The sequence below is a fragment of the Engraulis encrasicolus genome, chromosome 11 (assembly GCF_034702125.1).
Source record: "Engraulis encrasicolus isolate BLACKSEA-1 chromosome 11, IST_EnEncr_1.0, whole genome shotgun sequence".
NCBI classification, from domain to species: domain Eukaryota; kingdom Metazoa; phylum Chordata; class Actinopteri; order Clupeiformes; family Engraulidae; genus Engraulis; species Engraulis encrasicolus.
Genome location: NC_085867.1, coordinates 50,314,488 through 50,329,847, shown reverse-complemented (window position 1 = coordinate 50,329,847; position 15,360 = coordinate 50,314,488). Strand labels below are relative to the sequence as shown.

At 45.1% G+C, this 15,360-nt stretch overlaps 1 protein-coding gene across 3 annotated transcripts in view; it reads right to left on the bottom strand.

Moving 5' to 3' along the window:
• Positions 1–1,494: 1,494 nt before the first annotated feature.
• The window catches only part of mvb12ba (multivesicular body subunit 12Ba), a 30,660-nt gene continuing 16,794 nt past the window's right edge, over positions 1,495–15,360 (bottom strand). For 2 of the 3 annotated variants that reach the window (XM_063210855.1, XM_063210853.1), the window contains exons 6-10: positions 15,195–15,335; positions 11,035–11,126; positions 6,748–6,803; positions 6,372–6,431; positions 1,495–4,609 (exon numbers count right to left, since the gene is read on the bottom strand). In XM_063210855.1, the coding sequence (XP_063066925.1) occupies positions 4,520–4,609; positions 6,372–6,431; positions 6,748–6,803; positions 11,035–11,126; positions 15,195–15,335 (439 nt within the window). In that variant the 3' untranslated portion in view covers positions 1,495–4,519. The remainder of the gene's footprint in view (positions 4,610–6,371; positions 6,432–6,747; positions 6,804–11,034; positions 11,127–15,194; positions 15,336–15,360) is intronic. The other variant, XM_063210854.1, reaches the window with a different exon arrangement.

Genomic DNA, 15,360 nt, shown 5'->3' with positions numbered 1-15,360 from the left:
TGTCTGGCCTTCAAAGACAACATGTGGTGCCCTATGAAATTCTAACCTTGAAATTAGTATTTCAATTTTGATAACTATTAATGATTTAAAAAAATAATTAAAATTCACCAACTGGACAAGTAATTTCTAGTGCCACAAAGGTATTTTGTTTCGCAAAACACTTGTTTTAGTTTAAGGCCAGTTCAACTCAAGACCCTTCAATAGCCGCCTTTTACAAATGTACAGTGCCCTCCATAATTATTGGCACCCCTGGTTGAGATGTGTTTTTTAGCTTCCAATTATTTTATTTTTTTTCTAAATAATATGGGACCTTAATGGAAAAAAAGAGAAAAATCCAACCTTCAATACAAGTGCATTTATTCAGTGGGGAAAAAATCCCACATAAAGAAATAATTATTTGACATCAAATAATGTGTGTCACAATTATTAGCACCCCTGGTGTTAATATTTTGTACAACCCCCTTTTGCCAACAAAACAGCACCTAATCTTCTCCTATAATGTTTCACAAGATGGGAAAAGACAGAAAGAGGGATCTTCAGCCATTCCTCTTTGCAGAATCTCTCTAAATCATCCAGAGACCTGGATCCTCTCCTCTGTACTCTCCTCTTCAGCTCACCCCACAGGTTCTCAATGGGGTTGAGGTCAGGGGACTGAGATGGCCATGGGAGGAGCTTGATTTTGTGTCTGGTGAACCATTTCTGTGTAGATTTGGCCATATGTTTAGGGTCATTGTCTTGCTGAAAGACCCAGTGACGACCCAGCTTCAGCTTTCGGGCAGAGGGCAACAGATTTTGATTTAAAATGTCCTGGTATTTCAAAGCATTCATGATGCCATGCACCCTAACAAGGTTCCCAGGGCCTTTGGAAGCGAAACAGCCCCACAGCATCACTGACCCACCCCCATACTTCACAGTGGGTATGAGGTGCTTTTCAGCATGCGCATCTTTCGTGGTACGCCAGACCCACTTAGAGTGTTTGTTGCCAAAAAGCTCAATCTTGGTCTCATCTGACCAAAGCACACGGTCCCAGTTGAAGCCCCAATACCGCTTGGCGAACTCCAGACGCTTGCGTTTATGATTGTGAGTGAGGAAAGGTTTTCTCCGTGCATGCCTCCCAAACAGCTTGTTGGCGTGTAGACAGCGCCTGATGGTTGATTTGGAGACTTTGTGACCCCAGGATGCTACCATTTGTTGTAATTCTGTAACAGTGAGCTTTGGAGATCTTTTGATTTCTCTTACCATCCTCCTCACTGTGCGTGGTGGCAAAATAAACTTGGGTCCTCGTCCAGGCTTGTTTACCACTGTTCCAGTTGTTTTGAACTTCTTCATCTTTAATTATTCCTCTCACAGTGGATATGGGCAGCTGCAGTTGAGTGGCAATCTTCTTGTAGCCTCTGCCTGACCTGTGAAGGTCGACGCACATCTGCCTCACTTGTATGCTGTGTTCCTTTGTCTTTCCCATGTTTAAGAGTGGATAAGAGAAATGGCCTCGGTGTCACGTCATATTTATACCCCAGGGAAACAGGAAGTGATGAATTACTAATTAAATGTTCCTACATACTCTGGTAAACTTTGTAAACTACTGTAGAAATGACAGAAATGCTTCAATTATATTTATTTCCTGGGAATTGTTAAGGGTGCCAATAATTGTGGAACAGGTGATTTAATGAAAAATAATTATTTTTTAGTCAGGGATTTTTTTATTTTCTTACAATTCATTTGAGTTGAAGGCTACATTTTCCTACAATTTTCAGTGTGACAGTATTCTTCTGCAATAAACACTGAATTTATTTTAAGGCTTTTAACACATCTCAACCAGGGGTGCCAATAATTATGGAGGGCACTGTACCTGCCGCTCTGTCACAACACTTTTTCCACACACCACCACCTGCCCACACAGACACAACTTCACATGCAAACACCTTTGTTTGTAGCTTAAGCAAGTGGCGCATGATGAGGCCGATCAGACGTGGTCATGTGCGTACAGATCAAGAAGTTAAGTGGTTCTACAATGAAGCTCGGTGAAGTCACAGGTTAAAAAAGGCTAATAGTCCTGATCTGAAGGAAAGCGCTCACGATGGCCATTGTTCACACACCCCATGCCCTTGAGAGTGGTTCGGGAGTATTTAAAGCCTCACAGTGTGGGTTTTTTGTGTTCTTTGTTTTGAATGGCTCGCGTTTTTAGACAGAAATTGGGCGAGCATCAGCACTTGGTGTATCCTAACAAGACAAAACGTCACCTGAGTTTTGGGGTGGCCGCCCGTTTAAGACAACACTGCACCAACCAGAGATTCTTGGGTGTAACAAACAAGGGGCTGAACCTACAGTACCACAGAGCAAAGCAGTTAGTGCGTTTCAAAAGGTGCGCTGACAGGAAAAGACACTGAGGGTAAGTGACAACAGGTAAAGCTGAGTCTGAGGTCAGGGAACAATCATTTAGGGCAGAGATTCACTCAAATTAGTCTCCTTTTCAAAAACGTCAAACAACATGGGCTGGTGTTAGACTTCTACAGAGAGCTTATCGAGTTGATATGGTGAGGGTACAGTTCACAAAGTGTGACTATCGGCTTTTGACCTTAAAGGACTCGTCCTGTCATTTTTGACATGGACTACACAGGGACATGACAACACTTAACTTGGGGCATTTGAAGTCACAAGCCGATTACAACTTTCTCAACACTGTTCCTTTTTTTTTGTACAGTACAGTCAGTGGAGCAGAGGCCATTAAAGATTCCCACATTTGTTCAAAACAATGAAAGACAAATAAAAACATTTGTTACCTCTTTACGAACAAGCAAACTCAATACTGTGAAGAATCTCTCATGTTGCATTTAAAACATTAAAATCCTACATATTGCGACTACCTACACACATGCACTCTCACAAACCCCACTCATTCATTCACTCACATACACACACACACACACAAATATAAGCTTCATAAAAATTAGACACTTCATTAAAAATGAAGTCATGTGAATTCTGTAAGCAAGGTGGACCATAGACTTCTTGAATGATAGTAAACAGAATAGATAAACACATTGAAGAATGCCATCAGTTGGCACGATGAAACATGGCTCACGCGAGAGACCATCACTCATGGCTTTAGAGTTCCACCCAGCGTCTGCTGCTCAATGAGTGATCCAGTCTATTAGTGGTTGTATTTGTGTTTTTAGGGTCAATCAATCAGGCAGGCCAACCAAGAGCATGAGAACAGTCTTGGTCTGGACCATAACCTGGACCAAAGGGGGGAAATGAATCTAGTGCACTCAAACAGATAACTACTGTATTTGACCTAAAACAAAGACAAAAAAAAATAATAATAACAATAATAAACATCTCAAAGCAATACTCATCCATGATGCATTCAAGACAATACAAGTGGGGGGGGGGGGTCATGTAAGCATTTTTTTCCTTTAAAATGAATCTGAAGAGTATGTGCGAAGGTGCCCAAAGGCGTTGATAGCTAAACAGGAAAGTGGTAGTGTGAAAGTTAGCCAGAGGAGGGCGCTATATCCCACAAATTCATTCCCTCTCAGGCCTGCTTCTTTTTCCCCTTCTGCAGAACAGTGGTCAGCAACGCAAGCACAAGACATCGTGGGCCTGGAATATGTGTCAATATTCATGGCCATTTTGTGGAGCGACAGAGTGTGAGAAAATGCCCGTCTCCCGTGGCAACCAGAGTTTCCACATTATGACATCACAATGGAGGACCAGGTGTTTGTTTCCGAGCAAACCCAAGCCACGTGGAGTCAACTGGGTTAAAGTTGGGAAGGAGTGCATGTGTGTGTGTTTTAACAGTCTGCACTGAACTTGGGAGTGTAGTGTGCAAGTGTACACGCCATGTACACGAAATGTGACTGCGTGTCTGTGTTGACATGTTCCACCTTCAGCTCGAAAGGCTTCCTCGGTCGGAGGTCTTCCAGCAAGCTGAGGCATCTCAGCGATCCCTTTTAAAAGCTTGATGGTGCCATTTAGTGGTTTCAGCAAAAAAACAGCACTTGAGAAAGTCTGCTGCCTCATTCCTCCGCTCCCCTCTTCCCACAGAATAAACTGGCAGCCCAGGACTAAAAAGAACTCTCTCTGCCAGTTGACACCACAACTTGAGCAATCAGTCTGCTAAATTACTTTTTTCAGGGTCAGGAGGTGAACTGGGAAGGGGTATCCTTTCATTCCAAGTCCAAGTGAAAGTGAAATAATAAAAAAGAGCATGCCCTCTGCTCATTCAATTCCAGGCTCACCTTCATGTTTTTTTCATTTGCTGAGGGAGAGAGAGAGGGGGGCAAAGTTATGAGCGAGAAGATGGGAGAGGACCAACAGGCTGCAGGAGAAGACCAAACAAGTGGCCTCTTCACCTCACTCCTTCCATGGGGCTCAGTCTCAGTAGTTCGTCCTCCTCCCTTTGTCTTCTAACCTCCAGGAGGCTTGGGGGGGGGGCTCAGTGGAGGGGATTGGGGGGTGGTCATGGGTGGGTGTAGAGTAGGTGACTGTGTGTTGATGGGGTGGAGGTTGACCCTCCTCATGCCTCTGAGCCTCCCATGGTGGTCCGCGTGGGGCTGGGGGGCAGCCGGGCCGCTGCACTGTGCTCAATACGGAAACTATACTCGTACTGAGAGAGAGAGAGAGAGAGAGAGAGAGAGAGAGAGATTAGATGAGATACGGAGGTCAGGCAGTTGTGTATAAAAAAGATCACACCATCGGCTACTTGCAGTACAATTAAGATGCTCTACTCTTCAAAAAATGTAATTACCCTGTGGGATTAATAAAGTTTCCCTACTTTACTCTAAATTGTCTGAAAAGACCCATAGTTATATTCACCATAGTTATAACGTGTTGTAATGAAATGTTAAAGTTGGCTACAGCCCCACTACTACTGTAGATACTAAAAACAAACTCTGGGATCAGCCAGAGGTGGAACTGAAATTTCCTGTTGGGCAAGGTGGAAAGGGCAGCGAGTCGAGTGATGAGTGTTGCATCCACCACACCCTAACAGCCAGCTCGACTGGATCCCTAAAAACAAAGCTGGACCTCTCAATGAGGAAATGGAGCGCAACAGGTGGCGCGAGAAAAAGAGTAGAAAGCTCTGGGGGCGAATTATATTTGGAGTCCCAAACGAGGAGAGAGAAACTTAAGACTGCAGAACCATCATTTCAAATCTTAGCAAACTCTGCCCCCTTGAGGCCAAATGAGAACACGCTATTCTGCAACTGTCACCACAGAACAAACAAGTAAACAATTTCAGTTTCCTGGCCAGCGCTCATGTGTCAGAGGTTTGGAACATGAAAACTCATTTAAATCCAATTGGAGGCCACATGGTAACTGCACCGCAACCAGACCAGGTTTGGCGTCGACAGAGCAGAGGTTTCGAGACGAGTTGGAACTTGTGTAATTAAGAGCGTGATATGCAACATCACAGAGTTCACGGAGAGGTTTATGCTTGCCCACCAGCTCGCTACTTTTAAACAATATATTGAATTTAACACCATGGTGGAGTCATGTTAGTGACAAACTTGGACAAGTCAACTTGCAGCAAAGGAGTAAACATCCAAACAAGACCAAAATTGTACCTTTCATTTGTTCTGAGAACGAAGCCACGGGGCTTTAATACCAAGATGCATGACTTCATGAGTTACATTATTTAATCTTGTAAAGCGACCTTGGGTTACTTGAAAGGCGCTATATAAAACCAAGTTATTATTATTATTATTATTTATAGTTGAATTTCATTATTGCATCCATTTCATCTACCGGTATCTATCGTAAGAATACAAGAATCAAGGTGTTAGGTGCCCTGTCCATCACCATTATCAGGTCACATGTATGTATGCGATTACAGTAAACATATGCAATCAAAGATTCTCTTGGCTCTAAACCTTTTTGCCATCTCTGGTGAAATGAAATGCTTACATCGAGCAATGAACTGTACAGTATGTATATTTAAGTGGCTATGGTTTGTCACTAAACCATGCACTGGAAACAGGCCTCCAACCAGAGCGTTCTCCTCACACACGCATGCATACATTACAGAGTGACACATATAGCCAGTCAGATGAGTCATGGTTCACCAAAGGCCAAGGCAACACTTTCGGGCACAAATGGAAAGTTTGTCAAGTGGGCATGGGAGTCTAGTGTGGAAGTGCACGCTACAGCTGTCTAAGAGACAAACAGGAAGTCAGACACAAATCTGTCAGATCCTCTTTCTGTAAATCTCTCAATCTGCCTCGTCTGTCTGTCCGTCCCCGTGGTGCCAAATAGAAAAAAAGGTGGAAAAATATGTACTGCAGTGCATCTAGCTTGTGGGAATGGAAAACCGCAATGCTATTACTGCTTTGTGTAGGATTTGCACACAATACAATAATTTACACACTCACCTCCTTCTCGATCTCTGCGAGAGACTTTATGTTGATGCCCATCAGATCCACCTGCTGCAGCTGACAGACAAATGAATTTAAGCATCAGAAAGTTGTGACAGACTGAACATAAGTAAGTGAGTGAGCTTGTGGTTCTGCTTTCCTGTGCTGTATTTTGCACTATTTTCAACTAATCGCCAATCATGAATACAATATGATTCTTATAAACATGAAGTCTATCCAATCCATCATAATATCCATTTACTTTTATATAACCACATTTTAAATGTCTACAGTGTATGGACCGCATGTTTAACGGTCTGGACTGGATGTTAAGTCATGCGACAAGAGGGTGATTGTGGTTGTGTGGGAATACAAACACAACAGGCAGACTCACATCACTGGAGGCGCAAGCAAACTTGTCCGAGATCATGAAGGGCACTCCATCCATCGCTGAGAGAGAGAGAGAGAGAGAGAGAGAGAGAGAGAGAGAGAGAGAGAGAGAGAGAGAGAGAGAGAGAGAGAGAGCAGAAGACGTATAGAGAGGACAAGAAAACAAACAGAACAACACTCGTTAGTTAAACACAAGCCACTCCAAAAGCACACACTGCACTGGCCCAGCATATATACACTCCTCACATTCTACATGACCCTTGACATACTGAAGAAACGTGGGAAGCAGCATATGTATTTAGGCAAACTGTAATGTGTAGTACTATTTGGAGGAGGATGTAAGCTTACTGTAATCAAAGTAGCAGACGGATGCACACACATCCAGTCAAACAGACGGTGGGTCAAAAGAGAGGGAAACTCCGCACACAGTTGCTATGCTGACCACTAATACTGAAATAAAATCATTCTTCACTTCCTTCTGAAATAAGACAGCGACTAGCAGTTATGATATAACCTGACTCTCGCCAGCAGGTATGTTTCGCCTTCGTCTACACAAAACCATCTGGGAACCACCCACGGCCGATAAGTTTTCAAATAATGCTCCATATCAAAAATCCTTGCATTTGATTGGATTAACAACCTGTCCTCATCTTTACCAACATGCCAGATGCCATCTCAGTCACTCACATTGAACTACTCGACCCGTGATGCAGCTGAGAACGACCAGTGGAATAAAAGCCATAACACCACCCATCTATGGAAAATCTCATCAGCAATCCTGATAGGCTCATTCATTTGGAATTTATTCTGATTTCAAGGGTCCTCAGATGGTTAAGTGAGGAAACCGGAACACTCTTGCATGTAGTTTAGCAAAATGCAGCCAGATGGCGCAAGTCAGGCTTGTCGTGATGCACATCTCTTCATAGTTTTATGAATTAACCTAATTATTAGTCATATCTCTATATCTATAATTATCTTTTAAAGAATGAATATAGTTATGAGTCACGCCCTTACAGAAAACAGTAGTAAAGCAGTAGAACAGTAGTTGTTTGTGTTATAAAAACCAACACTTACCCCATTTTGGTGATAAGTTGTGTTAATGGCAGTATACCGCCTACCTAATGCAGTCAACACAACCCTCATTCAGTTTCAAGCAAAGATATGCTGGCTTTACATCAGATATGACTTGCTCAAAACCATATCAAAACGGAGACACAACAATGTTAACCAAGACATTCCAGACACATTCAAACCAAGGAGTTAGTCAGGACAGCTTTCTCAACTGCTTTGAGGTGCATTCACAATAGCCACACAAATGTTGGTTTTGGCATAATCAGACTGCAAACTAATCCAGACTTCAAAACAAAGCCTGCATGTCTGGTTGAGGTTAAGACAGTGTTTGTAAACACTCTGGATAAGGATGCTGCCGCAGTGAACGTCACAGAATAAATACCTTGAAATGAGGAGGCTACCTTATTTCACTTCACTTACTACACTCGCAGTCAGAAGTTCGAGAAATAACGAATTAGTGAAAAAGACTTCAATTTACCATTTTGGATTTCACTTCCTACACTCACATTTTCCCAGAAGAGTTCTTAAGGACTTTTGGAGCACAAGAGTGTCATTACTCATGCAAGTATACACGTATATACTGTATATATGACATAAAAGCACCAATCTAATGTAAAAATCAGTGACGCAACAAAGGCTTTTAAAAAAGTGGCTTGGAAACTGCAGATAAGCACAGCTCAGCAGCGGAGTGACTGGCTGGATGATCTGATCTGATCTGATGGAGGCGTATCTCTATAGGCGTGACATCTGCGGATGAGCCTAAACAGGAGGAGACAGTATCCAGTCCGAGACACGGCAGGCGGGGGGATGACTACTGACAGGCAGGCTCCCCATCTGCGTCACTCACCAACAAGAACCCACAAATGCCACAGAACAGGAGCTGCTGCTACCGCCGCTTCTGGATACAAATGGTGAAGTGTTTTTTCCCCCTCTCAACTCAACAGCCCACCCCTTTGGATCGAGACGAAAAGATGAACAGTCTTTAACAAAGTCAAGTGTGAAAGCAGTGACACACACAGAGGGGGGAGGAAAAAAATAAATAAACGGTAGCAAGATAAGACAGCAGACAGACGAGGCACGCACACGCACACGAAGTCTGAGTCATCAGTGGGAAACCATCAGGGCCAATTAGCCCGATTTCAAAGACAGAGTGCCAGCGATGAAACGATATGGGAGGAGAAATGCCGTATAAAGACCCTTAATTGCAGGAGTCATAAATCCACGAGAAAAAGTACGGGGGAGGAAAGGAGGAGACAGCCTTGTGGGAGAGTAGAGATGGGGAGAGGAGAGGAGCCGAGAGTAGAGGAAATAGGAGGAGCAGAGAGGAGCGGAGACACATGGGAGCTCAGGATGAAAACAGGAGGGGAGTGCGTACGTGGGGATGGTGGTGTTGAGAATTCAGATAAGCCCCAGCTGTCAAAGATTAATATATGCAAATTGCTCCAGGCATTTACAAGTTCTGTGCCCCATCCCCCCCCCTCCTAACACCCCATCCACCCCGGTGCCAGCTTCCACTCCAACAACCCACTTTTTTTCTCATGACCCCACCCCTGCCTCCCCTGGCTGCCACCCAGCCGAGAGAGAGAGAGAGAGAGAGAGAGAGAGAGAGAGAGAGAGAGAGAGAGAGAGAGAGAGAGAGAGAGAGAGAGAGAGAGAGAGAGACTCCCTCCCTCATGTTTCATTCATGCTACACCTCACCTGTCACACCCAGACATGGTTACACACGAGGTGAGACTGGGGATTATTGTGGTGTGTGTGCACACGTTGTTTTGAAGGGAAGAGCTGGCATGTATTAATTGGAAATACCTCCACTCTTCTCATGGACTATTTTTGTGTGTGTGTGTGTGTGTGTGTGTGCGTGTGCGTGCGTGTGCGTCGGCTAGAAAAGTAGTTGCCACCCCTCAGAGTTATCAGGGTCAATGTGGTATTGTGTGTTTTGCTTGTTTGTTTTTTCCCATCATTTAGGCTTGGTGATGATGTTTTATTCATCCTGGTATGTGCATGTAATATGGACTGACTTGGTACATGGCATGTACTGCACTGATCTTGAATTGAAATATTTAAATACAATAAATAAATAAATTCCACAAAAAAAGTTCCGTAAGGCCAGTTTGGTGTTGCCTTGACATCTCATTTGGGCTTTGCTTTCCGTTCTCACAGTGTAGTTTACGTGATTATGAAGACTGGGGAAAGTCACATGGCACAGAAGGCACATGGCACAGACTGTTGTTGTTCTTCACCTCCAATTTAAATGATTCTATGCAAGTTGTTGACTGGGTGTGCGTGAGAAGTGGTGCAAATTGTTTTGTGTGCAGGTGCTGCAGAGCCAGAGGTCTGACTGCAGGCTATAAGCAGCCTAGACAGACACCAGACATCACTGGGACTATCCAGGCAACACATGGGCTGACAAACACACGCCCAGTACCCACACCGTTATACACAAACACATACAGTGCTCATTCACTCATGTCAAAGGAACAGAGTTCTATGCCACTAGACTTCTGTTGTGCTGTGTCAACTTTCACCAAATGGCTTCTCCAGGTTTTGCCTGAAGGTGAACCAGGAATCTATACATCTCTGAACCACATTGGTAGGATGTACTGTACCACACTTGTCCACCTCCAATCATCATTTGACACAACCTGCTCTTCACGATCTGCGCAGTTCTGATTCTGACCTATTTGGGATGGAAGGGGCAAATGTCTAAAAGCGCCAAAAAAATAAATAAATACATTTGGGCATACAAGTTGGCTCTTTCGAGAAACACAACTCATACAACATTTGAAATGGCCTCAAAATCAAAGCCAATCACAGCAGAAAAAAATGAAAAAAGACCCTCTTGAAATTTCAAGTGCCCCAGTTGCTTACTGCCATCATGTCAACACAACATTTCGAAGTTTGAGCTCGGTGAATAAATTGATGAGCAGCAACAGTGTGGATTTTCCCTTCTTCTGCTATACATCTTTGTTTGATCCAGCACCTGTTTTACTGGATGTGCGCAAATCCCTCACTCTACTACTGCCACCATGTCATCATCAATTATCTGTGTACATTCTCATTCATTCAGGTCCTCTGAGTCAAATGAGTTTTAGTGGTAGTAGGCAAATGGATTTGTTGAAGCCTGAAAAAAATGTTTTGTCTTTCACTTCTGACTTAAAAAAAAATGAGTACGGAAGAAGTTTAACCCCTTTAGCGGTGTGGCGGGGCATCATCAGCTCACCTGAGATGGCGTAGAGGTTGGAGTTCTGGTGCTCGTAGTCGGGCCTGGTGGTGCTCTTCCTGAAGCTGGCTGGCAGGGTCATGGATATATGCCTGCAGAGGGAGGGCCACAGAGAGAAGCACAATCAACTACACGACGTCCCTGTTTACAAGAAAGAGATGTCAGAGAGACGGATGCCATCCCTTGATTATTCCCAGCCCCCATCTCTCTCTCTCTGACTCTCACACACACACACAGTAAAATGGGGCTGTGTGCCCTAATCTTGCTTCCTCATCACATTACAGCAAAGCAGGAGGCGACAAAAGCACAGACACACAGACACACACACACGCACGCACGCACGCACAGAGACGCAGACACCCAAACACACGCCGGGCTGGATTGAAGCACTAGTGCTGTGGCTGCTGTGGAGACTGTGCTAAGTTTAGCACATCAGCATGATGTCAGGAGACAAAAACACATCCTCCCTCTCTCTCTCCCTCTCTACATCACCACCCCCCAACACACACCCACGCACGCGTACACACACACCTGTACCAGTCCCCCTCAAATACATTGAAGACGAGCAGAGGAAATGAAAAAGGAGTCTAAAATATCTAGACGCCAGAAAGGACCAGCAGGTGTGTGTGAGTGGGTGCTTGTATGCGTGTGTGTGTGAGTGGGTGCTTGTATGCGCGTGTGTGTGTGTGTGTGTGTCTTGACTGAGGATCATGTAATATTATTAACTGGACCACACACACAGCACACACACACACAAACACACCAAGCCTCAGTCAAAATAAACCACACATGCTCACACATGCTTCAATCAGCTGTGACTACACAGCTGCTCCTTCAACCACAAAAAATGAAAGATCGAGACAAGATGTTCTCATCCAGTGCAGCCAGCTCGCCAGCCAGCCAGCCGCTTGGCAGCACTGACCAATCCCATAGATAGATAGACGCTGCGCCATGCGCCGCCATTCAGTCCAGCTGAGAGCAGACTCCTTGGCCATGTAATCAACTTGCTTGCGCCGTCAGAACGGCGGAATAAAGCCCAGCTCTGTTCCAGCACCGCTAATTGAATAACAGGGCTGAATAAATGCTGCAGGTCCGTGGCCCCCAACCAGACAACCCAACAAGAAGCTTCCTGTTCCATCTCTGGCTGCTAGGACGAAGGCTTTGGCACAGAGGACACTGAGCATCAGCCCCCATCCACAGGAAGAGAATGGGACTGAAGGAGGGACAGAAAGAAAGAAAGAAAGAAAGAAAGAAAGACACAGAAGGGGGGGAGAGAGAGAGAGAGAGAGAGAGAGAGAGAGAGAGAGAGAGAGAGAGAGAGAGAGAGAGAGAGAGAGTCTGATGGGAGAGTCTGTGTCCACAGGGCGGATACAGACACAGTCTATTTACAGTATATGCGCATTGGACTGCTGAGGACCTTGTAGACCGGATGATAAGAGAAAGCCAGAGGGGACGGGAGGGATAGAGAGAGAAAGAGAGGAAAAAAAGAGAAAGACAGCCAGAGGAACAGAAATGGAGAGAGGCGGTGACAGTGAGAGAGAGAGAGAGAATGAGAAAATGAAAGAGAGAGCAAATGACAGAGAGGAAGAGAGAGAGAGAGAGAGACAGAGTAAGAGATGGAGCAAAAGAAACAGCAACAGAGAGTGAGAGAAAAAAAAACACAGATGGAGCGATCCAGAGAGACCCAACCCAAGCGGTGCTGTTGAGAGAGGAAGACTGCATGGCTTCAAGGAAATGATGTCAGGGCTGGTAGTAGGGGAAGGGACCAGCTGGCTCTTTGCAGGCTTCCTGTCTACACAAACACACTCATCCAGAGAGTGGAGCCTCCATCCACAGCACCCCATCACCCCCACCCCGCCTTCTGATCTCACACCTCAGCCACAAGTCACACCTGACACGCTGGGCCTCGCCACTGCCTGCTCTGATCATGTCATACCTCTCTCTCTCTCTCTCTCCCTCCCATATAATGTTCAATAATGCTTTACTGACATGAATAATAAAACAACAATATCGTCAAAGTGATCATACAGAGTGTACCAAGCCCACGGAAAAATGAAAGGAAAAAAGTACAACTAAATAACTACAACTTGTACACCTCCCTCAATCTTCTTTCTTTCTCTCTCCCCCTCCCTCCCTCTCTCTCTCGCTCCCTTGCTCTTGTCTGAGAGCCTTCTGTTGCTGAGCAGGCCACAGAAAAAATGTTGAGAGTTCTTCAGTAGCCCCGTTACCAAGCAACATGGCGGTAAGTGACCTGAAGGAGATCGTAAGGCTCTAATGCCAGGCAACTAGTTGACTTCAATAAATTAAGACGCTTTCCACAGAGACATGAATACAGCCTCAGGAATTCACTGAGAGTAAGTGAGTAAGTGAGTAAGTAGTAAGTGTGTGTGTGTGTGTGTGTGTGTGTGTGTGTGTGTGTGTGTGTGTGTCAGTGTGTGTGTCAGTGTGTGTGTCAGTGTGTGTGTCCGTGTGTTTTTTTAACGGTGTGGCTGTATACGGTTCAGTGAGCTGCTGACACAGCCACTCCCCTTTCTTTCTGCACACATGCTCTTCCTCTTAAGAAGGCCCCTCACCTCAATAAACATCAACACGCTTTACGCACTTACCCCTACAAGAGAACCTCTTTAAAAACATACAAACTCTGAAAACACACACCACACACACACAAACGTTTTGCTTTCAGGTGGTCTTCAGTGTTTGTTTAGGTCATTATCTGGAAAGTGAAGTGCATATTTGGTGCGTGACCAACCCAAAAGTGTGTCCTTCTCTCTCCGCCTCTCACTCTCCATCATCCTGGTCTACATCTCTTTAGCTCCATGTTCTACCGAAACCTCTTCTCCGGCCTTCAGCGTTTGTTTAGGTCATTATCTGAAGAGCATTGCATATTTGGTACATCACCAGCCCAGCGATCAAAGCATGTGCATCTCTTTCTTTCTTTCTTTCCCTCTCATCCTGCTCTACCTTTCTTTCTCTCCCCTGTCCGAAAAACCTCTTCTCTCACACACAAACAGCCCAGCTGTCTGCAGCTGGAATGCAGTCCTTGAGCTGAGAGGACGGGGCTGTCCCGTCCTGGAACAGACATTACAAGTTGCTGGTCAACTTAACAGGCAATTTTAAAAGCCTTCCATTTCCCTCGTACATTTTGACATTTTGTCTGAGAGCATGAAGCTGTACTGGTCTGGCAGGGACAGACACTCAAAGTTTACAGGCTATACAACGAATGCTTTTGACATCATAGGCCTCTGTGTGAAAGTGTCTTGTTGTCCCTATTGATAAAAACAACATTGTATCCTTGTATATGTGTTTGTTTTATTTGTGCTCTGAAATGATGTGCGACTGCATATGCTTAACAAAAGAAATAAGCTTAACAGAACCCAACCACAACAGTGTTTGCACATCGCACAAGTATGAGGAGCTAAGAGCCTGATCTGAGGGGACTGGTCAAGGCCGGCCTGTCTGGAACAGACGCTCCAAACTGCAGGCAGCTGGAATGCAGAGCGAGCAGCGCAGCCTTCCCCTCCCAGTCTCCAGGCAGCCGACCGACCGACCGCTTCCTCTCTCCTTAAGGAAAGCTCAACCACACTACACGCTCCCCCTCCACACATACATACAGCCAGATGTGCACACATATGTACACATATGTACACGCCATGCACAGAGAGAGATATGCACATATATCCACGCAGACTAATACAGACAGAGACACATGCACGTTGCACGCACACCAGCTCGTATGGGAACATTTGCAGATGCGCGTCATATGTGTGAATGAAAAAGAAAGACGAAAAACACTTAAGCAGTCCCATATGGCCAACTAAACAAGCACATGAATTCACACAGGCTGTACATGAGTCTTTTAACTTGTCATTTCCCTTTATGCATTTTGACAGCGTCTTGTCTTACAGATATTATCTGATGCATCATCTGGGGGGTGTTTGATACCTTTGCTACAACTTAACTTCCCCTTTGAGGGCACAAATAAATTCGACTTGCCTTGACTTGATCAGGGCAACTGTGTTATGCACATGTACAGAGACACGCCTACATATTCACACGTACGCACACACACATGCACTCGCGCACACACACACACACGCGCATGCACGCACGCACGCACACACACACACACACCAGGAGGGTGAGAAAGCAAGCGAGCCTACTTGGGCATGACAGGCGCGGGAGTGGAGTTGGTGGTGACGGGCTGCACGTTGGTATTGGTGTTGTTGCTGAGCACGGGAGACGAGTCCTCCGCCCGGGGCACCTTGCCCATGCGGTACCAGATGCCCATGTTGTTCAGCTCCCTGCAGAGGAAACCCAACACACACA